The sequence below is a fragment of the Bombina bombina genome, chromosome 2, assembly GCF_027579735.1.
Source record: "Bombina bombina isolate aBomBom1 chromosome 2, aBomBom1.pri, whole genome shotgun sequence".
NCBI lineage: Eukaryota > Metazoa > Chordata > Amphibia > Anura > Bombinatoridae > Bombina > Bombina bombina.
The window spans coordinates 882,797,308-882,820,556 of NC_069500.1; the positions used below are offsets into that span (position 1 = coordinate 882,797,308).

The 23,249-nt window shown below is 40.5% G+C and overlaps 1 protein-coding gene across 1 annotated transcript in view; it reads left to right on the forward strand.

Moving 5' to 3' along the window:
• The window catches only part of UBXN8 (UBX domain protein 8), a 278,561-nt gene that overhangs the window by 221,422 nt on the left and 33,890 nt on the right, over positions 1 to 23,249 (forward strand). Inside the window, exon 7 of the mRNA XM_053703222.1 lies at positions 12,997 to 13,071. Coding sequence (XP_053559197.1) covers positions 12,997 to 13,071 — 75 coding nt within the window. The remainder of the gene's footprint in view (positions 1 to 12,996; positions 13,072 to 23,249) is intronic.

Consider the following 23,249-nt stretch of genomic DNA (forward strand, 5'->3'; position numbering starts at 1 on the left):
CTTAGTACGGCTTTTGCAGCATTCCAGTATATATGAGTTTTGTCAAAAGAGCTATTGTTAAACTGTTTATATTCAGCCCATTTGGATCTTAAGAAGTTTATAAACTTACTATTTTTTGCTAAATATTTTGGAAAGAAGAACTGATTGGATTTCCGAGTCTTTTGTTTGGGGTCTAATGCAATTGAAATAGGGGCATGGTCTGATATGGTTATTATATCAATAAGTGTCTCCTGGATACAATCTATTAGCTTTTCTGAAATAAGGAAGTAGTCTATTCTAGATAAAGTTTTTTTTTATTTCGAGAGGCATGTATACTCTCTTTCATCAGGATGTCTAATTCTATATATATATCAATTAGTTTTAGATCTTGCTGAAACCTCTTTATAAGAAGAGACTCTCTTTTTCTTCTCGCTATTGTAGATTTATCTAGTGCTTTTTGCCTTATTGCTTGCTCACCATTATCTCTACTTCTGTCTACTGTAGTATTGGGAGCAATATTGAAATCTCCTCCAATAATTATAGTGTTTGTGGAGTATATTAGCAGCTTATCTCGCAGGCTTTGCCAGAAGTCTATATCCTCCTCATTTGGGCCGTATACATTGCAAATAACAATCTTCCTATGCGCAATTTCAGCTTCTAATATGATATATCTTCCTTCCACGTCTCTCACTAGTTTGTCAATTTTGTATTCTATTGTTTTACTAAACAAAATAGCCACTCCTTTTTTCCTTTGGTGCCCTGTAGTGTATATAACCTCTTTAACCCATCCCCCTTTTAGTTTAATAGCCTCTTCCCCTTTTAGGTGTGTTTCCTGCAAAAGCAGTATCTGAGCACCCAATTTTTTTGCGTATCTCAGAATAGCTTTGCGTTTCATGGGTGATGTTATTCCCCCTATGTTCCACGAAACTACTTTAAGACTCATTTTCACTAATCTGTGGGTTTAACTATTACTGATAAGTCGTCCCTAACTATAAAGTGTTTACAGGATAGGACATCCATAACAGCGCACAAGAGAGAGTTGAAGAGAAGAGGGAGAGAGGAAAAAAAAAAAGAAGAAAAAAAAAAAAAAAAGTAGAAAAACACTATGAATTACCAAGACTTTATTATTTCCCTTTATTTCGCTGGAGGTCTTCCTCTTTCCTTCCAGTTTCCCCTTGAAGGGGGATTTTCCCCCGAAACTTAAATTTATTCTACACATTTTTCTAAAATCAAAGTTAGTATACATTATATTCCTTTATGTATTAACCTTAAAAACTAAAACCAGTACCGAAAGATTTGAAGAAAACAGGGACACTGTTCATGTTACAGGGCCTTGTTGTCTTTCTAAGCTATCTTTATGCTCTTTAAGAAACTCGTTTACTTCCTCTACATCTGTAAATATCCTATTCCCTGTGGTAGTGCAAATGCTAAGTCTAGCTGGGTATAAAAGTCTGACTCTCCACCCTTCTTGTATTAGTTTGGTACATATTGGCGCAAGAGATCGCCATTTATTAGATGTCTCGTAAGAGAAGTCATTAAATAGCAAGAGTTTTCTGCCCCTATAGTTAATTTCTCCATTTGCTTTCCTATAAGCATTCATAATTTTGATTTTTTTTCCTGAAAATTCAACAGTTTCATAATAACCGGTCTACCTGTTTTATTCCTTCCCTCCTCTTGTCTCTCTGAGCCTATTCTATGTATTCTCTCAATTGTTATATTTTGAGTTTCTACTCCGATATTTAATAGACCCATTAATTCTACCTCCACAAATCTCTTAAGATCTTTCTCCTGTATATCCTCTGTCAGGCCAATAAGACGCAAATTATTTCTTCTGGCCCTATTTTCTAAGTCCTCAAGTTTATTTTTCATATTTTCAATCTGGGTGGACATAGTGCGTAGTGTCTGTTCCCTCTGTAGGGCCCCATCCTCAATATCTGATATTCTCTGTTCTGCATACGTGAGTCTGGTTGCAAATTGTTTTACTTCAAGTGTTAGTGAGGTAATGTTATTTTGAATTAAGTCAAACTTGGGTGTAAATAGTGCGTCAAGCTGCTTAATTAATTCTTCATTGTTAGAACTTTGTGAAAGATTTATTTCCCCTATTCCCCCCTGTGGTTCTTGTGAAATTATATTCCCTTTTTTTCTTGATTTTTACTTCGGGAAGACATGCCTGGTGAAGTGATTTTGCTTTTGTTTAAGTATTTTTCCATATATATATGTGAACTCCTCCTTTACCCCTGAATTAGGTAATATCCTCTTGTGTTTACAAAGTGAGACTATATATTAATAAGTGATACCGGACTATGTAGATGATAATGAGGAGTTTTTAGGCCCACCACTGTTAGTTAGAGGGTGCAGAAAATTTTTCCAAGTTAAATTAAGTTGTAGACTACCCCTTTAAGTGAGCATAGACGTGCTTATTCGTGTTTTACTATTTTCTCTTCTATCTTGAACTATCTGAGTTGTATATATGATGTTCAGATTTTATTTGTAGCTAACAAGTATGCTGGCCTTCACCAGGCTACTTCAGAGTCTTGACGCTTACTTCAAGGGGAAGGTTATCTATAAATGCGTTTAAATTATACCTTCCAAAATTTAAGTACTATCTATTCCAAACCAATTTTACCTAGATTTTTACATTCAGGCTTAGTCCACGTTATTTTTGTTAACTTTTACCACACCGTTATGTGTAAAAACCTCTAAGGTTGCTTTTAGTCCTCTATCCACCTTATCAGACACCAGAAGAACTTGATTTTTTTATAGAAAGGTTTTTGAGAGCAAATTCATAAGGAATAGTTCAGTGTTAGATTAATTTTGTCAAATTGATACTTGGAAGTAAGGTTTTTCTATCATTACAGACTATTTATAGCTTGTAGAGTTTTTAATGACCCTGCTTTGGTTCTCCTCTTCTACTAAGCCTTGTTTACAGGGCTTTGTGTACAGTTGAAAGATATGAATACTTATAAGGATGTAGTACCTTAGCCCAGACATGGAGAGGAAAAAAAAAAAAAAAAAAGTTCCTTATAAAATGTAAGGCAGAGCTAGCACTTGCTGATTTAAATCCTGAAATGGTTTCTCTCTCCCCTTTCTTTTCTCCCCTTTTCCTTCTCCCTCTCTCCTTCCTACCCCCTCCCTTTCTCTTCTATCTTGGGGAGTAGAGCTAGCTCAATTGTATATTGTCACTTTTGCTTTGTACCCTATATTTTTCTTTCCCTCCTCTTCTCCTTTTTCTTCCTTGGGGAATAAAGCTAGCACAGTTGTCACTTATCACCTTTGCCTTAAACCTTATATTATTTTGCAAAGTACAACATACCAAAGTAACCTAGATGCCTAAATATAAAACATGTGGTGTCACTTAGCATTGCAATCATATACATTTCTATCATGGTTTTTAGGCCTATACCGACATTATCAATCAGAGAGAGAGGGCAACAAAGAACATGAGTGATACAACTCTTTTAAACCTGGGTTACCCCCGGGTCATATTCAATAAAAGTTTCTATAGTCAGTATCCTTATGCAAGAAGGCTAATTGTTCCACTGCTGTTATTATTGTGGCAGATGCTGCTTGAAAGTGCTTATCAATCCCACATCTTTTTGTAGTAAGTAAACAGTGGGAAGAGAAAGAAAACAATTCTCTAGGCTTTCTTTTTTTTTTTCTTTTTTTTCCTTCCTTCTTCTCTTCTCTTTCTTTTTCCTTCTCTCTCCTCCCACTCTCTCGCTTCTGTTCTCTCTCTTTCCTTTCTTTCCAACAACTAGCCCAGTTATTAGTCTATGTTTTTCTTTTTTTCTTTTTTTCCTTCCTTCTTCTTAAAAAGTCTCCTTTTCTTTTTCCTCTCTCTTTCCCCCCTTAAACCAATTGCTTGCTTTGCTTTCCTTTGTGAGTGCTCTCTTTACCCTGCTTTCTTATAGGGGAGATATTAAATGTTCATAATCTGGAACTCTTCATTCAGAACACTTGCTCTTCTGGGGGTTGCGCTGTACTAGGAGGGTTGAGGGGGGGATGAGTAACCTATGTCAGGCCCTACTCTCGCAGGAGCTCTAATATGTTCACAATCTGGCTTTACACCTGACACCCCCCCCTCTACCAACTGTATGCAGTCATTGTTTCAGCAAAGTTATTAAGAAAAGACAAATCCAAACTTATCTTATTCTGTGGAGATGTTTCTGGTATCTGTGGTTCCACCGCACTGCAGGACTTTCTCTCCTGCTGCTCCTCCAAGTATGCGGACTTACTGGCAGGTCGAGGTGATGTTGTGCTCAGGATCCCTTTAGCCTTTGTCCTGAGCTGGTCGACAAGGAACGCTTGTCTCCTTTCCCCCTGGGGCAAGAAGTTGCTGTATGAGACACCTTTCCCACTGCTGTATCCGCTCACCAACTGCTCCTTGGGTCCTGGCGGGCAGCGTGTGTCACTGGGGGCTCTTTAGGCAGCCGCTGTAGATGGGCCTTATAGGCCGATGTCAGCAAATTCTGCAGGGCTGTCGGCCTCCTTAACGGCAGCTACGGGTCCTGGGCTGGGTGATTTCGGCCCGCCTATAGGCACTCGATGCCGCAGCTTCTTTCTTAGGCCTCTGGAAGTAGGCAGCGTACTACTCACGCGTCTACTTGCTTAGCCCCTCCTACCGGAAGTCTCTCGTAATTCTAAATTTTTAATTATTCACAAAAATAATACATTTATCATTGCACAAGCTGTTCTTGTAAACTGCTTGTGCAATGCCGCCCCCTGCCGCTAGCAGGGGGTGTCAATCAGCCCAATCGCATAGGATCGGGTGGATTGATGTCCGCAGCCTCAGAGCGGTCAAGTTATGGAGTTATAGAGGGATATTAAACAGTAAATACATACAAGACATAATGATGTGTTCTAAGATTAGTCATAAATATTAAAGATTTAAGTTTAAAGGATTAGTTTCTATAAAGTACTTTTTAGTTTTTCTCGAACTTCTGCTGAAAACAATTTGGGAAAGATATAAATTAGGCAATAAAATACAATTTGTACAAACAAGGCTGGACAGTCTCTTGTATTGTCTGTTTTATATCTGCGTGTCATTGTTCTTAGCAGGAGAGTGAGATACCTGCTATTTGAAAAGTTGGGGGCACAAAGTACTTAAAAAGGAAAAAAAAATACATACAATTTAAGAGAGTCTCTAGACACTTTTAATAGACTGTCAAAAAGCCAAGATACCCCCAATATCCCGTGTTTTAAAACCCAGAAGCCAGAAAAAACCCTCTATGTAAGTTTTAATAGAAAGTTGATTACCTGGTGTGAATAAATGTGCATTTATTTGAGTAGAGGTTCATGGGAGCTTATATAAAGCCCCTACTTCTATAAGGATAACCCTTTTTTTTACAACTGTTTTAATTATAATTTTAATAAAAATATGCATTTTTTTCTACACTTTTTGTTGTAGATTACTAATGTCCTAATATATACATAAATAATAATATAGTTAATAATACATAACAATATAGTTTGAATCTGCTGGGTGCTGAAAAAGCTATATTTTCTTCTTAAATGGAAAGAGTCCACAGCTGCATTCATTACTTTTGGGAATTAAGAACCTGGCCACCAGGAGGAGGCGGCAAAGACACCCTTGCCAAAGGCTTAAATACTCCTCCCACTCCCCTCATCCCCCAGTCATTCTTTGCCTTTCGTCCCAGGAGATTGGCAGAGAAGTGTCAGAATTTTTAATTTTTTGTTGCTTATGGAAAGGCCGTGTTCCTGTTCCATGGCGTAAGATCGTTTCATTTTTCTTTATCGTCATTGTACTGTAATGTGAATGTTCTTCCCGAGAGGCTACAACACATTGCGGGTCTAACTATATGACATATGGGTCTCAGTGAGTCTCCGTTAGTATCTTGGAATCGAGGGTTAATATCTCCTGAGTGGGGTTATTGAACAGGGGGGTTTATAATCATGTTTGTTGTGTGATTCAACCTGCTTATGTGTGATGTTTATAGGCTCATGGTTGGAACTTTAAGGCATTTGGAAGTGACGCTGCCTTTTGGTTGGGCGCACTTTTTTGGACTGTACTTTTCACCTTGTTTTCGGCGTGTTTACGTTCCATTCCTCACTTCCGCATTCCTGACCGTGTGGCGAAGGGAATATTCTAGTCCGCAGGGGTCTGGTCATAGGAGGTGGTGAGTGCCCCAGCCATTGTGGGTGTCAGGCGCCGTTTTTGTTTAATACTTAAGTCCATATTGATATTTCCTCTATGCAGTTATGGAGGATTCTGATGCTGAGACTGTGCTTGTTTCAGATTCAGTTACAGAGGATTCTGACCTTCAGTCATAGATGACCGGGCAGGGGAGGGTTCCGCTGCGTCACTATATCTGACATCTAATTTCATCAGGACCTAGAGTTTCCTCCTCCATGTGGGGGAGGGCTGGCGGGCGTAGCGCTCCATTACTACTGGGAGTGGTTTGGCCTCCTGTTTTAGGCTTCTGGATGGTCCTATTGGGGCTTGATCCAACAGCTTGTAGGATAGCTGTACAGCATGCGGAGGGATTGCTATTTTGAAACCTGTTGCAAATTTTGGCACCTTAAGGGGGTGTGTGTAAGCTGTTTCTAGTGTATCTAGATACGACTCTTACTCTGGGCCGCGTAGGGTCTGTCTGAGTTATGAGTCCTTTGGGTCTTCTTCCATTGTCTCCAGGTGGTTAGATCTCCTCAGTGGTCAAAGAATTATCTACATTGGAATAACAGATTGCTTTGGATTTTTCCACTAGACAATCTTTTTCTTGGGGGGACACAAACTTTCTTTGACCATTGGGACATCCTTCCTTCGTCAGTCATGCCTAATTGTGCCGACAGACACCAGTCTCTCAGGCTGGGGGCGGTTTCTGTTTCTCTAAGAGCGCAAGGAGTTTGATCTCCTCTAGAGGCAAGGTTACCAATTAACATTTTGCAACTTCAAGCGATTCTTCAGGCTCTTGAGAACTGGCCCCTTCTTGAGGGAGGACATTTGTTTATCCATTTCCATTTGAACAATGTCATGGCAGTGGTTAACATAAATCATCAACGGGGGTACCTGCAGTCAACTGACTATGCAGGAAATGTTTTAGACTCTCTTAGGCAGAGAGAAATCATTTGTGCCTATCGGCAATTCACATACCATATGTACACCACTGGGAGGTGTATAATCTCAGCAGTCAATCAGTCCATCCTAGAGAGTAGTCTCTCCATTAGGACATTTTTGATCGCTTAGTGATCAAATGGGGCTTACAGGATCACTTAAATCACAAGCTTCCAAGGTATTGTACAACATTAAAAGACCCAAAAACTTACATGATACGCCTTGGTATGTCCATGGGAGTTTCATCTAGCATACTTGTTTCCTTTGTTTGTTCTTCTTCCAAGAGTCATTGCTCGGCTAAGACAGGAGTCTGCATCAGTGATATTAATTGCTCCAGCCTGGCCACTCAGGGCATGGTATGCGGATCTAGTGCAGATGTCCTCATCTCCCCCATGGATTTTTTCTCTTAAGATAATACCTATTGTCCCAAGGTCCTCTTTTCCATCAGGTTTCTCAGATTTGGTCATTGAAACTCTACAGGCTAAAAACACTGTGACACAAAATATTTATCAAAAGATTTGGAAGGCCTATTTTGAGTGGTGCTCTTCCAAACGGTTTTCTTGGTATTCCTTTTAGGATTTCTAGAATCTTTTAATTTTTACAAGATGGCCTTGACACCGGTTTGTCCGCTAGTTTTTTCAAAAGGTCAAAATTCTGCTTTATCTATTCTTTTTCATAGGAAGTTGTCTAAACTTCCTGATGTTCAGACTTTTGTCCAGGTGTTAGCTCAAATTAGGCCTATTTCTCAACCCTGGAAATTGAATCTAGTTCTTTCCGTATTACAAGGTCCTCCTTTTGAACCAATGCATTCCATTGACATCAAACTGTTGTCTAGGAAAGTACTTTTCCTGTTAACAATCTCTTCTGCAAGCAGAGTTTCTAAACCGTCAGCACTGTCTTGTAATTCTACATTTTTAATTATTCACAAAAATAATAAATTTATCATTGCACAAGCTGTTCTTGTGAACTGCTTGTGCAGTGCCGCCCCCTGCCGCTAGCAGGGGGTGTCAATCAGCCCAATACTTTTCACCTTGTTTTCGGCATGTTTACGTTCCATTCCTCACTTCCGCATTCCTGACTGTGTGGCGAAGGGAATATTCTAGTCCGCAGGGGTCTGGTCATAGGAGGTGGTGAGTGCCCCAGCCATTGTGGGTGTCAGGCGCCGTTTTTGTTTAATACTTAAGTCCGTATTGATATTTCCTCTATGCAGTTATGGAGGATTCTGATGCTGAGACTGTGCTTGTTTCAGATTCAGTTACAGAGGATTCTGACCTTCAGTCATAGATGACCGGGCAGGGGAGGGTTCCGCTGCGTCACTATATCTGACATCTAATTTCATCAGGACCTAGAGTTTCCTCCTCCATGTTGGGGAGGGCTGGCAGGCGTAGCGCCCCATTACTACTGGGAGTGGTTTGGCCTCCTGTTTTAGGCTTATGGATGGTCCTATTGGGGCTTGATCCAACAGCTTGTAGGATAGCTGTACAGCATGCGGAGGGATTGCTATTTTGAAACCTGTTGCAAATTTTGGCACCTTAAGGGGGTGTGTGTAAGCTGTTTCTAGTGTATCTAGATACGACTCTTACTCTGGGCCGCGTAGGGTCTGTCTGAGTTATGAGACCTTTGGGTCTTCTTCCATTGTCTCCAGGTGGTTAGATCTCCTTTTGGGGATCTGTGTTCCGGACGTTGGTTAATCCCTGTAGGGACTTGCTTAGCTCTGGGTTTCCCGGAGCTGGGAAGGTTTATCGCCTTTCTCTCTCCTGTGTCCTCTGCCTGTGTGGAGGTGATGGGGAGACTAGCCCTGCTAGTAGGGTTTTGGGAACTCGAGGTATCCCTTCTGTTGTCCTGAGGCCTTGTGAAGTCCCTTCATTTGACTTCTAGCCTTACTCCTTAGAGAGTTGGACTTTCTCTAGGGGTAGTTCCTTCCTTTAGTCGGGGCTTTCGAGTTCTCTTCACTGTCCGGATTCTCCATTCCCTTTGTCTGTTTTTTTGGCCAGTCTGGGTGTTTAGTTCCAGGGTATAGTTGCCTGAACTATTAGGTACCCGGACCTGTTTTTCTCCTGAGTCTTGCTCTTTCTGGGGCTTTGCTCCTGTCCCAGTTTTGGGTTATTTTGGATCTCAGGGCTGATCGGGATGTTCCACGATGGTGGGAACTGGAGCTATGTCCTTGCTCCATCTAACGGACCGGGTCAGGGTTGGCCCGGTTTATCAGAGTATTTATTACTCCTTGCCACAGAGTAACCCATGTCATCTGGGGTTAGGTGGGTGGCTTGCGCCTCAAGAATGTGGGTTTCTACCCAGCTACTGGCGCTGGATTCCAGTTTCTGGTGCGCCTTAGGGTTGCATTCCCTTGTTAGTTTGCCAGTGTACCTGTGGATTCTCCACTCTGCAGGCGAATGGGTTGGCTGTGCCTTTGTGGGGAGAGCTACTTGTGAGGGGGTCCTCTCTAGGACATTTGCGGGATTTTTCTTCCTGTTTAGCCGGTGGCTTCGGGCCTTGAAGACGGTTATTGCCCTTACGGCCTCTTCCCTTTTTCTTTAGGGGATATTCTCTTCTTAGGGAGACGGAGTCCTTACTTGGGGCTTCTCCAGGTCGGGAAGTGGTAGGTGGACTTGGTTTCACCTGGAACCTTGCTGGTTCCATGTCATACTGTGGCGCCTGTTTGATAAATCCTTAGGTCGATGGCCTTGTCTGGTTTCAGAGTAGGGTTGTACTTGTACTCTGGGGGGATGGCTCTGCCATCTTTACACTCGTTCCTGTACCAGTTTCGGGATTTTTGTTCCCTTATATTGGTGGCCCAGCTGGGTCTGCAGGTCAGAATGCCTGAGCGGTTTATGGGTCACAGTATCCTTTGGGATGTGTGAGCTTGCTGAGTCTCTTCTGATAGCTCAGTCTACTAGGAGATGGGTTTTTCCTTTCTCCTTGCTCCTTTGACAGGAGAAGGTTTCCTCTTCCTTTGGGTTCTGAGGGTATTCTCTCCTTCTTGGGTTGCCTCGATGGAGGCTTTGTGTTCCCCTTTTTAAAGGACCTGTGAGTAGGTCTGGTGGCTTAGGTTGTCTGTAGCGTGCCCTCTGTCGGGGACTGTTTTGTGCAGTCTGTTTTTTGATGACTGCTTCTTCTTCTTCCTTGCAAGCTTCCCCTGTGTCATCCTGTTAGGGACTCTGTGTTCTCAAACTTGGGGTTTCGCCTGGGTCTGTTACACACTCTTTCACGGTTGAATACTTGGGTATTCTAGGGCAGGCGCTGGGAGGTTTTTGCCTCTTTAGTTGCGTTCCTTGCTTGCACGATGTTGGGGAGACGTATGTTTTGGTCTCCTTGCCCGATTTTATCCCAGGTTTCGCCTGGTATATGTGTGGCTTCCTTACCTGTTTGGGTTCATGTGGGTCTTTGTGTGCTAGGCCCACTCTTGGAGATGCTGTTTTTCTATTAAGGGGCCTTTCGGTTTCCTCGGTCCTCCTTTGCCTTGTTCCCTTTGAAGATTTCGGCTGCTTTGGGAGGGGTGAGTGGGAGGGGCTGTCTTTTATGCAATGGTGTCTCTTGGAGGACTGTTGGCTCAGTCGAGTCCATTTTGCGGTCTCTAGTTTGGCTCTGGACTGGCTGCGAGTCAGTGTCACTGGGGCTTTTTCTTTGAAATTTTTTTCTTGGCTTCGGACGAAGCGGGATTTTTTTATTTGGGTAGAGGTTTAGGCCTGGTACTCTCAGTATGGGCCGCCTATTGTACCCTCCCGTATTGGCATTCAGTGTCCTCTATAGCTTGGGTATTGTTTCCCAAAAGTAATGAATGCAGCAGTGGACTCTTTCCATTTAAGAAGAAAGACATAAATTATGCTTACCTGATAATTTCATTTTCTTCTGATGGAAAGAGTCCACAGCTCCCCACCCGTAATTTTATGTGGGGCATCCTTATATTCTTCTGGCACCTTTTCACCCTGATATTTCTTCTACTATTCCTTGTTCCTCGGCAGAATGACTGGGGGATGAGGGGAGTGGAAGGAGTACTTAAGCCTTTGGCTGGGGTGTCTTTGCCTCCTCCTGGTGGCCAGGTTCTTATTTCCCAAAAGTAATGAATGCAGCTGTGGACTCTTTCCATCTGAAGAAAAGGAAATTATCAGGTAAGCATAATTTATGTTATTATATGTTTGGGTTTATCATTGAAAACCTACAGTAGGGCAAATTACTGAAATATGGCAAGGATAGGTTTGTGAAGGATGTCATGTGCTTTCAGATTTCAGGACTAGAAAATCCACCATTTCAGACTTAAAGGAATTAAAAACACAAAATTTGCTTTGTTCTAATGATATTCTTTGTTGAAGAGAAACCTAGGTAGGTGTCTGGAGAATTACATGGCAGGAACTAGTGCTGCCATCAAGTCCTCTTGGAAATGGATAACTTTAATGCAAAACTGCTGCCATATAGTGCTCCAGACACGTGCACGCTCCTGAGCTTACATCCCTGCTTTTCAACAAAAGATTCCAAGTGAAAGAAGAAAAATTGACAATAGAAGTAAATTAGAAAGTTAAGATTGCATGCTCTATCTGAATCATGAAAGAAAAATTTGGGTTTTATATCCCTTTAAATGAAAATGTGGGGGTAAGTAATGAAAGCATATGAACATTCTCTGCGAAAGGCACATGTTGAGCAAAAAGAGGCTGCCCCTAGGGTGGTAACTAGCCATAGAACAGGCTATTATGCTATTGTTTGTTCCCCGGTTGAGCGCTTCTCTCTTTTAGTATTTAGCTAAGTATTTTATATTACAATCTCAATGTGTTTACAGTCCATTTAAAGGGATATGAAACAGTGCTCCTTATAGTAGAAAAACGATAATGATAGTAAACCTAAAATGAAACAGATTTTTTTTTAAATAGCTTACTTGTTTTCTTGCTAATTGAGCACGTACAAATTGTCAGTGAAGCCACTGCCTTTATTGAGGTAAAAGAGCAGATATTACAGAACTTAAGTTCTACTGTCACATACTTTTTGCAGCAAAAGTTCTCTACTGAGCATTGACAATAAACTGACTACAGCTAGAGCAGATATCACCTAGCAACCACATCAAATGAAAACCTATTCCTTTGCCTGCCTATAGAGACCACAGGAAGTAATGTAAAATATTTGTTAAATTATAAATACATAATGCAATGCTTTCTATTAACTACTAGTCCTAAAGCCCGTTGACACGGGCCGTGTTATTGTTATATTCTCTCTCTCTCTCTCTCTCTCTCTCTCTCTCTCTCTCTCTCTCTCTCTCTCTCTCTCTCTCTCTTTCTCTCTTTCTCTCTCTCTTTCTCTCTCTCTTTCTCTCTCTCTTTCTCTCTCTCTTTCTCTCTCTCTTTCTCTCTCTCTTTCTCTCTCTCCTCGCGCGCCTCTTACAGCTGAGCTGCTGCCGGGTCCTCGCGCGCCTCTTACAGCTGAGCTGCTGCCGGGTCCTCGGGGCAAGAGTTTGTCTGAACTGCGCATGACGGCTTCAGACAAACTCTTGTCTTTTATTATATAGGATAACCCACAGCTTAGTGTTTGTTACAACAATGAAACACACTGTTTTATATCCCTTTAACTTGTGGTTGCAAGTTAAAGGACTCTGATGCTACATCTGCAGTACAAATGTGCATTTAGAGGTTTTGTGAACCTCCAAATGCGGAAGAAGGCGGCCCTTTGTGCTGCTCGACTATTTTTATTGCCAAATTCATTCTTGTGCAACAGCAAGACGCTAAAATCTGTGCAAATCCAGAGTTTAGTGTTGTGCTGTTGCACAAGAATTAATTCAGCAGCAAAAATAGGCACTAAGGGACAACACCACCTTCCACATTCAGAGGTTGGCGATACCTCCGAACGTACATCTCTATTCTGCAGTTTCATAAATGGAGCCCTATGTTTGTGCCACCTACCTTCATGTACACTACTTTATGCAATGTATTATTTAATTATTGTCTTTATTTCTTTTTTTGTAGGTTGTTACCATTGCTCTTCGCTGTCCGAGTGGACGTGTTTTTAGAAGGAGGTTTTACAAATCATGTAGCTCTATTGTAAGTCATATTAGAACCTTTAAGTCATTATTTTTAACCTTTTAGCTCCCTGATTCTGACCCAAAATAAAGTGCAAAATTCATATTTGATAGAAATGTTTTAAAGTGCATATTGTACACACGGTTCTGAATACACACATTTATCCTTTGCTTCAAAGAACTAGATAAAAACAATGCAATTAAATTCTATATTTATATTTAGCTGTAAACAAGGGGATGTTCAAGAAAGATAAATAAAAGTAGGTATTTGTTTGACATATTGAGGCCGAATTATAAAAGGTCTTGCGCACCTGATCCGACAGTGCGGATCAGGTGCGCAAGACCTCGCTGAATGCGGAGAGCAATACGCTCTCCGTATTCAGCATTGCACCAGCAGCTTTTGTGAGCTGATGGTGCAACGCCGCCCCCTGCAGATTCGCGGCCAATGGGCCGCCAGCAGGGAGGTGTCAATCAACCCGATCGTACTGCTCTGAGTAGGCGGACAGGGTTATGGAGCAGCGGTCCTGCTTCATAACTGCTGTTTCTGGCGAGTCTGAAGAGTCGCCAGAAACACGGGCCCACAAGCTCCATTCGGAGCTTGATAAATGGGCCTCATAATATTATTAATGGCACATTACTAATTTGTGAAACAACATTTTTTTAGAAAACATTGGTAGTTAAAGAGACATTAAACACAAAATTTGATTTCATTATTCAGACAATACAAATTTAAACAACATTCAAATTTACTTCTATTATCTAATTTGCTTCATTCTTTAGATAGCAATGCACATGGGTTAGCCAATTACAAAAGGCATCTATGTGCAGCCATCAATCAGCAGCACCTGAGCCTATCTAGATATGCTTTTCAGGAAAGAATATCAAGAGATAAAAGAAAATGATTCTCTATCTAAATCAGGAAAGAAACATTTTGGGTTTAATGTCCCTTTAAATTAATTCAATGTTTTCATATTAAGTTTTGTCCCTGTTTCACCCAAATTCTTTTCATGATAATTTTGCTTTCTTTTTTTATCTGAAGTTTATTACCCCAAGCATCCATCAAATGTGACCTTGTAGATGAATAACATATCACTACATATGAATATTGTTTACTTGTCAGGGGTTAAAAGTTACTAGCCCAGAAGGAAAAAGTTACTAGTCCTTAATGTTAACGATATGAGATATGATTAAGTCAATTTCTTTCATAAAGGTGATGAGTCCACAAGCCATTACTCCTTAGAATTTTACTCCTTGCCACTAGGAGGAGTCAAAGATTCCCAAAACTCTAAAAGTGATAAAAAAAAAACTCTCCAACCTCACTGATAAACCTTATCTTTACCTTCACAGGACAAATGTGAAGAAAACATACTCTCTTTTATTGTGGAGGGACTATACTGTCAATAGATGTATATTAGGTGTAAGGTTCTATGCTTAGGTTTTTACTTGCCTATTTTCCTTAATTAGTATTTTTACGTAACTCATTTAATTTTTCTAACACATTTGTATTTTCTGTGGTTTTCAGACTAGGCTTGTTTTTTTATGATAGAGCATAAATACTGGTTCTGTCCCCACTGCTTTAAATACTAGTTTCTTAGAAGCTAGATCCACTGTATGGATAATGTAATGCATTCTAATCTGACTAATGCTGCTTTTGCTTTTTAAGTTATCTGCCCTCTCTCTGTTTGTTCTGTTCTATACAGGGGACATGATTTCTCTGTATAGATTTTTGTCCCCTTTTTTCAGGGAATAAGTTTGTTAGGGCCTGGTCTGGATGCTATTTTTTCTACTGTGACTGGAGGTTAAAGTGAATGTAAATTTTGATGCTAAAGTGCCCGGTTTTAAAAAATTTGTTTAAAAACAGGGGCACTTTAATTCATCAAAATTTACATTTCACTCGTGTTGTGAAAAAATACTTACCTTTTAAAGGGACATAATACTCATATGCTAAATCACTTGAAACTGATGCAGTATAACTATAAAAAGCTGACAGGAAAATATCACCTGAGCATCTCTATGTAGAAAAGGAAGATATTTTACCTCACAATCTCCTCAGCTCAGCAGAGTAAGTTCTGTGTAAAAAGTTATACTTCAGCTGTTGCTCAGCTGCAGGTAAAAAAAAATGAAGACATGAACAGCAGCCAATCAGCATCAGCAGTGCTGAGGTCATGAACTCTTTTACTCTCATGAGATTTCACTTAACTCTCATGAGATTTCATAGTAAACTTCCTTTAAACTGAATTGGGAAATAACATGAGAGTCAAAATGCTAGTTATAATGGCTTAAAATTTAAAAATGAAATATATATAAATAAAGAGTAGTCTCTAATATATTTTGGATATGTCAACAAAAAAGTGACTATGAAGATTAACACAGCATATAGACCAACTGCGATATAAAGTGCAAATAGGCAAAAAAAATTATAAAAACAATTAATAGGCAATATAAAAACCGTGTTGAATTAATGAGTAACAGATATTTAAAATAACATATATTTTATTTATAGTGAATGTAAAAACAAAAAGCAAAAAAATTCATGCATGAATAAAAAAATCACTCTATGTATGCTCTTGTATACAGATACCAAATATCCTAACCCTATTACCTCCCTTGTGGGGAAATGTAACAACTTCTTGAAAACGGTGTTCAAATTTAAAAGCTTGTTTGACAAGTTAATAAGACAAGAGACAGTCCCAAGGACTACTTATAGATAGTATTTGGACATAAACTGTCTTTGTAATCCCTTGTATTTCAGTATTATGTCCACAGTACTGTTTGAATTTCTGTACCTTTTTTCGTCAGTATCCAAAGTGGTGTTGTCCGGGTATAATACTTTTAATATCCAATGAACGGAACCGGCTGTTTAAACCGGAAAATGTGCAATCCTTTAGAGAGCCGTGTACAGCTCCTCACACTGTGCGTCCTCAAAAGCCGTGCAATCCTATTTGCACGCCCACAAATGCGGGATGACGTCACCAGAACAAACCAGCCAATACCGTAGCGGCAACGCGTTTCAGCTCCGTGGAGCCTTTCTCAAGCCTGATACAGAATAATGGCTGTTGATGATCCTTTTAAACTCTGCTTTGGGGCGGTCCTAGCTTCATAAAAAACATTGTGTGTTTAGTTGTCAGCCTGTCAGACCTCATATCGTAGCAATCGGTGCACGCTACAGATGCACAATATTTTTCACATATTTCATTTATAATATTTTCAAAACAAATGAATAATATCTGTTCAAAGGGTTCAATGCATTAATTCAACCATATATGTTTTTCATTTTGCTCCATATATCGCAGAAATAGGTACACCTATACTCTACTTTTGCATAATAAATGAATTCGTTATTCTGCACCAAGCATAATAAAATCGATATTAATATTTGTATCATCTCTAAAATCCTCTATAAAAAATATATTATTTATTAAAAAAAAATTAAAAAAAAAAACCAAAAATTCATAAAATGGGAAAAAAATGAAATTCATGAAATGGGAGAAAAATAAATAGATATGTCACAATCTGTTATAAAAATAAAAATAAAATTCATGAAACTGATAAATAAATAATAAATAGATACGTCAAAAAATATTATCTGTGCATAAAATTTTATTATTTAAAAATATAATAATAAATGAAAGTTACAGGATCTTATAAATTGAATAAAGAATGGTAAAAAATGTTATGTGTATTAGTTAAATAAAGCTATTTAGGTCAAATTCCAGGTTCAAACCAAGAGGATTCAAGGTGTCCAGATTAAAAATCCACTTACTTTCTAATTGTAGTAAGTGTTTATGTTTATCTCCCCCTCTTATTTGTTTCTTCAGTTTAGCTATCCCTATATAATTAAAATATTTTAAATTCCCTCCGTTACATTCCTTAAAATGTTTTGGCACTGGTAAGTCTATGTTCCTTTCTTTATCCATATTTTCAATCGATAGGATATGTTCCCTTATTCTTTCTCTTAGTGGTCTTTCAGACTCCCCTACATATTGCATCCCACATTTGCATTCAATAACATATATAACATCTTTATCCGTACATCTAATGCAATCGTGAATCTTAAACTCTTTTTTATTTGTGTTAGAGGTTACAGATTTATTTTTCTTAAGAGTGTCTGCAAGCCTTACAAATGAGGCATGGGAAAAAACCTTTCAAATCATTACCCATTAGATCTTTATCCAATTTAGTCTTTTTCTTCCAAATCTTATGGGATATTCTCCTTCCCAACAGGAAGCTGCAAGGGGATCACCCACAGCAGAGCTGTCTATATAGCTCCTCCCCTAACTGCCACCTCCCAGTCATTCTCTTGCAGCTCTCGACAAGGGAAGCAGCTAGAGAGATGTGGTGCATTAATGTAGTTTATCTTCAATCAAAAGTTTGTTATTTTCAAATGGTACCGGAGTTGTACTATTTTAGCCTCAGGTAGAAAGTTGAAGAAGAGTCTGCCTGTGGTCTTTGATGATCTTTGCAGGTTGTAACTAAGATCCATTGCTGTTCTCACACATAACTGAAGAGATGGGTAACTTCAGCTGGGTGAATAGCGTGCAGGGACTCCTGCTCTGAGGTATGTGCAGTTTTAAATTTTTCTAGAGAAATGAAAATGCTGACAATACCGGATTTATTTAAGGTAAGCCTGATTACAGTGATTTAATAACGACTGGTATCATGCTTGCTGTAAAGGGTAATATTTTTATTATTTACTCACATTACTGAATAGATATAACGTTTGTTTGAGGTGTATAAACGTTTATTTCATATTGGTGATAAAACTTTATTCTGGGGCCGAGTTTTTCCACATGGCTGACTAGATTTTGCCTAGGGATAGTTTTTAAGGCCCTCTCACTGTGAGTACAGGTTGGGAGGGGCCTATTTTCCATTAGTTTTTGCAGCTTGAGACATACAGCTTCCCTGGAGTCCCCTGAACATATAGGACCTCTCTAAGGGTTTTTTTGTGCCTTCCAAAGTCGTTGTATGGGCAGGTAGGGCCACAGTAGAGCTGTGGCAGTTTGTTGTGACTGTTTAAAAACGTTTATATCGTTTTTTTGATCCGGTTTTGAAACTAAGGGGTTAATCATCCATTTTCAAGTGGGTGCAATGCTCTTTCAGCCTATTATACACACTGTAAAAATTTCATAAGATTTACTGCTTTTTTCACAGTTTTAGCAGTTTCTGTGATTGTTTTTTCTCTTAAAGGCACAGTAATCGTTTTTATTTTTTGCTTGTTCACAGTTATTAAAGTGTTTTCCAAGCTTGCTGGTCTCATTACTAGTCTGTTTAAACATGTCTGACATAGAGGAAACTCATTGTTCATTATGTTTAGAAGCCATTGTGGAACCCCCTCTTAGAATGTGTACCAAATGCACTGATTTTACTACTTTACAAAGACTATATTATGGCTTTAAAAAATGTATCACCAGAAGAAATTGACAAGGAGAAAGTTATGCCGTCTAACTCTCCCCACGTGTCAGATCCTATAAATCCCGCTCAGGGGACGCCAAGTACATCTAGCGCGCCCATTGCGTATACCTTGCAAGACATGGCGGCAGTTATGAATCATACCCTTACAGAGGTATTATCTAAACTGCCAGGATTGCAAGGAAAGTGAGACAGCTCTGGGACTAGAATAAATACAGAGCTCTCTGACACTTTAGTAGCTATCTCTGATACACCCTCACAATATAATGAAGCTGAAGCAGGGGAGCTTCAATCTGTGGGTGATTTTTCTGATTCAGGGAAGATACTTCAATCTGATTCTAATATGTCTACATTTAAATTTAAGCTTGAACACCTCCGCGTATTGCTCAGGGAGGTTTTAGCAACTCTGGACGACTGTGACACTATTGTAGTCCCAGAGAAATTATGTAGATTGGATAAATACTATGCAGTACCTACTTACAGTGATGTTTTTCCAATCCCTAAAAGGTTTTCTGAAATTATTACTAAGGAATGGGATAGACCAGGTGTACCATTCTCTCCACATCCTGTTTTTAAAAAGATGTTTCCTATAGACGCCGCTACACGGGACTTATGGCAGACGGTCCCTAAGGTGGAGGGAGCAGTTTCTACTCTAGCTAAGCGTACCACTATCCCTGTCGAGGACAGTTGTGCTTTTCTAGATCCAATGGATAAAAAATTAGAGGGTTACCTTAAGAAAATTTTTATTCAACAAGGTTTTATTCTCCAGCCTCTTGCATGCAATGCCCGTCACTGCTGCCGCGGCTTTCTGGTTTGAGTCCCTAGAGGAGGCTCTACAGGTTGAAACCCCGTTGGAAGATATTATTGACAAGCTTACGGCCCTTAAGCTAGCCAATTCATTTGTTTCTGACGCCGTTGTTCATTTAACCAAGCTAACGGCTAAAAATTCAGGTTTTGCTATTCAGGCGCTTAGGGCGCTATGGCTTAAATCCTGGTCAGCTGACGTGACTTCAAAGTCTAAACTTCTCAACATTCCCTTCAAAGGACAGATCCTATTCGGGCCTGGACTGAAGGAGATCATTTCTGACATCACTGGAGGAAAAGGTCACGCCCTTCCTCAGGACAGGTCCAACAAATTAAGGACCAAACAGTCTAGTTTTTGGCCCTTTTCGAAACTTCAAGAGTGGCGCAGCTTCAACTTCCTCTAACACAAAACAAGAGGGAACTTTTGCCCAGTCTAAGCCGGTCTGGAGACCTAACCAGGCTTGGAACAAGGGGAAACGGGCCAAGAAGCCTGCTGCTGCCTCTAAGACAGCATGAAGGAGCAGCCCCCGATCCGGAAACGGATCTAGTAGGGGGCAGACTCTCTCTCTTCGCCCAGGCTTGGGCAAGAGATGTCCAGGATCCTTGGGCATTGGAAATTGTGTCCAAGGGTTATCTTCTGGAATTTAAAACCTCTCCCCCAAAAGGGAGATTTCATCTCTCACTTTTATCTGCAAACCAGATAAAGAGAGAAGCATTCTTACATTGTGTTCAAGACCTCCTAGTTATGGGAGTGATCCACCCAGTTCCGCAGAAGGAACAGGGACAGGGCTTTTATTCAAATCTGTTTGTTGTTCCCAAGAAAGAGGGAACATTCAGACCAATCTTAGATCTCAAGATCTTAAACAAATTTCTCAGAGTCCCATCCTTCAAGATGGAGACTATTCGAACCATCCTTCCTATGATCCAGGAGGGTCAATACAGGCACTACCAGTTTGTGGCTCTTCCCTTCAGGTTGGCCACGGCACCAAGAATCTTTACAAAGGTTCTAGGGTCCCTTCTAGCGGTCCTAAGGCCGCGGGCTATAGCAGTAGCCCCTTACTCAGACGACTTTCTGATACAGGCGTCGACTTTTCAAGTTGCCAGGTCTCACACAGACATTGTTCAGGCATTTCTGAGGTCGCATGGGTGGAAAGTTAAAGAAGAAAAACGTTCTCTATCCCCTCTCACAAGAGTTTCCTTCCTAGGAACTCTGATAGATTCTGTAGAAATGAAGATTTACCTGACAGAGGCCAGGTTGTCAAAACTTCTAAATTCCTGCCGTGTTCTTTATTCTACTTCTCGCCCTTCAGTGGCTCAGTGTATGGAAGTAATCGGCTTAATGGTAGCGGCAATGGACATAGTGCCGTTTGCCCGCCTACATCTCAGACCGCTGCAACTCTGCATGCTCAGTCAGTGAAATGGGGATTACACAGATTTGTCCCCTCTACTAAATCTGGATCAAGAGACCAGGGATTCTCTTCTCTGGTGGTTATCTCGGGTCCATCTGTCCAAGGTTATGACCTTCCGCAGGCCAGATTGGACAATAGTAACGACAGATGCCAGCCTTCTGGGCTGGGTTGCAGTCTGGAACTCCCTGAAGTCTCAGGGCTTGTGGACTCAGGAGGAGACACTCCTTCCGATAAACATTCTGGAACTAAGAGCGATATTCAATGCTCTTCAGGCTTGGCCTCAGCTAGCTGCGGTCAGGTTCACCAGAACTGGATTTCATGGCGTCTCGTCAGTACGCCAAGCTTCCTTGTTACGGGTTCAGGTACAGGGATCCCAAGGCAGCGCTGATAGATGATCTAGCAGCGCCTTGGTCTTTCAACCTGGCTTATGTGTTTCCACCGTTTCCTCTGCTCCCTCGTCTGATTGCCAAGATCAAGCAGGAGAGAGCTTCAGTGATTTTGATAGCTCCTGCGTGGCCATGCAGGACTTGGTACGCAGATCTGGTGGACATGTCATCCTTTCCACCTTAGACTCTGCCGCTGAGGCAGGACCTTCTACTTCAAGGTCCCTTCAAACATCCAAATCTAATTTGTCAAAACGTGGTTTTTCCGAGTCGGTCATTGATACCTTAATTCAGGCTCGAAAGCCTGTCACCAGGAAAATCTATCATAAGATATGGTGTAAATATCTTCATTGGTGTGAATCCAAGGGTTACTCATGGAGTAAAGTCAGGATTCCCAGGATATTGTCTTTTCTCCAAGAAGGATTGGAGAAGGGATTGTCAGCTAGTTCCTTAAAGGGACAGATTTCTGCTCTGTCTATTCTTTTGCACAAGCGTCTGGCGGATGTTCCAGACGTTCAAGGGTTTTGTCACTCTTTAGTTAGAATCAAGCCTGTGTTTAAACCTGTTGCTCCGCCATGGAGTTTAAATTTAGTTCTTAAAGTTCTTAAAGGGGTTCCGTTTGAACCTCTGCATTCCATAGATATCAAGCTTTTATCTTGGAAAGTTCTGTTCTTGGTAGCTATCTCTTTGGCTCGAAGAGTTTCAGAGTTATTTGCCTTGCAGTGTGATTCCCCTTATCTGATCTTCCATGCAGATATGGTAGTTTTGCGTACCAAACCTGGGTTTCTTCCTAAGGTGGTATCCAATAAGAATATCAATCAAGAGATTATTGTTCCGTCACTGTGTCCTAATCCTTCTTAAAAGAAGGAACGTCTATTACACAATCTTGACGTGGTTCGTGCTTTAAAATTTTATTTACAAGCTACTAAGGATTTTCGTCAAACATCTGCATTGTTTGTTGTCTACTCTGGACAGAGGAAAGGCCAAAAGGCTTCAGCAACTTCTCTTTCTTTTTGGTTAAGAAGTATAATCCGCTTAGCTTATGAGACTGCTGGCCAGCAGCCTCCTGTAAGAATTACAGCTCATTCCACTAGACCGGTGGCTTCCACATGGGCCTTAAAAATGAGGCTTCTGTTGAACAGATTTGTAAGCCGGCGACTTGGTCTTCGCTTCATACTTTTTCTAAATTCTACAAATTTGATACTTTTGCTTCTTCGGAGGCTATTTTTGAGAGAAAGGTCTTACAGGCAGTGGTGCCTTCCGTTTAAGCGCCTGCCTTGTCCCTCCTTTCATCCATGTCCTATAGCTTTGGTATTTGTATCCCACAAGTAATGGATGAATCAGTGGACTGGATACACCTTACAAGAGAAAACAAAATTTATGCTTACCTGATAAATTTATTTCTCTTGTGGTGTATCCAGTCCACGGCCCGCCCTGTCATTTTAAGGCAGGTGTTTTTTAAATTTTTAAACTACAGTCACCACTGCACCCTATAGTTTCTCCTTTCTCTTGCTTGTCTTCGGTCGAATGACTGGGAGGTGGCAGTTAGGGGAGGAGCTATATAGACAGCTCTGCTGTGGGTGATCCTCTTGCAGCTTCCTGTTGGGAAGGAGAATATCCCACAAGTAATGGATGAATCCGTGGACTGGATACACCACAAGAGAAATAAATTTATCAGGTAAGCATAAATTTTGTTTTCTATAAACAAATTTCGTTTTTTCTGAAATTAAAGGTCCTAAGATCTTATCTTGTTTAAGCAAATGCCAGTGCTTATTAAAAAAAAATTCTGTCAATTTATGATTGCTACTATATTTAGAGATTAAAGGAATATTTAGAATGTTATTATTTCTCCAACATAGGTGTGTCCGGTCCACGGCGTCATCCTTACTTGTGGGATATTCTCTTCCCCAACAGGAAATGGCAAAGAGCCCAGCAAAGCTGGTCACATGATCCCTCCTAGGCTCCGCCTACCCCAGTCATTCTCTTTGCCGTTGTACAGGCAACATCTCCACGGAGATGGCTTAGAGTTTTTTAGTGTTTAACTGTAGTTTTTATTATTCAATCAAGAGTTTGTTATTTTGAAATAGTGCTGGTATGTACTATTTACTCAGAAACAGAAAAGAGATGAAGATTTCTGTTTGTATGAGGAAAATGATTTTAGCAACCGTCACTAAAATCCATGGCTGTTCCACACA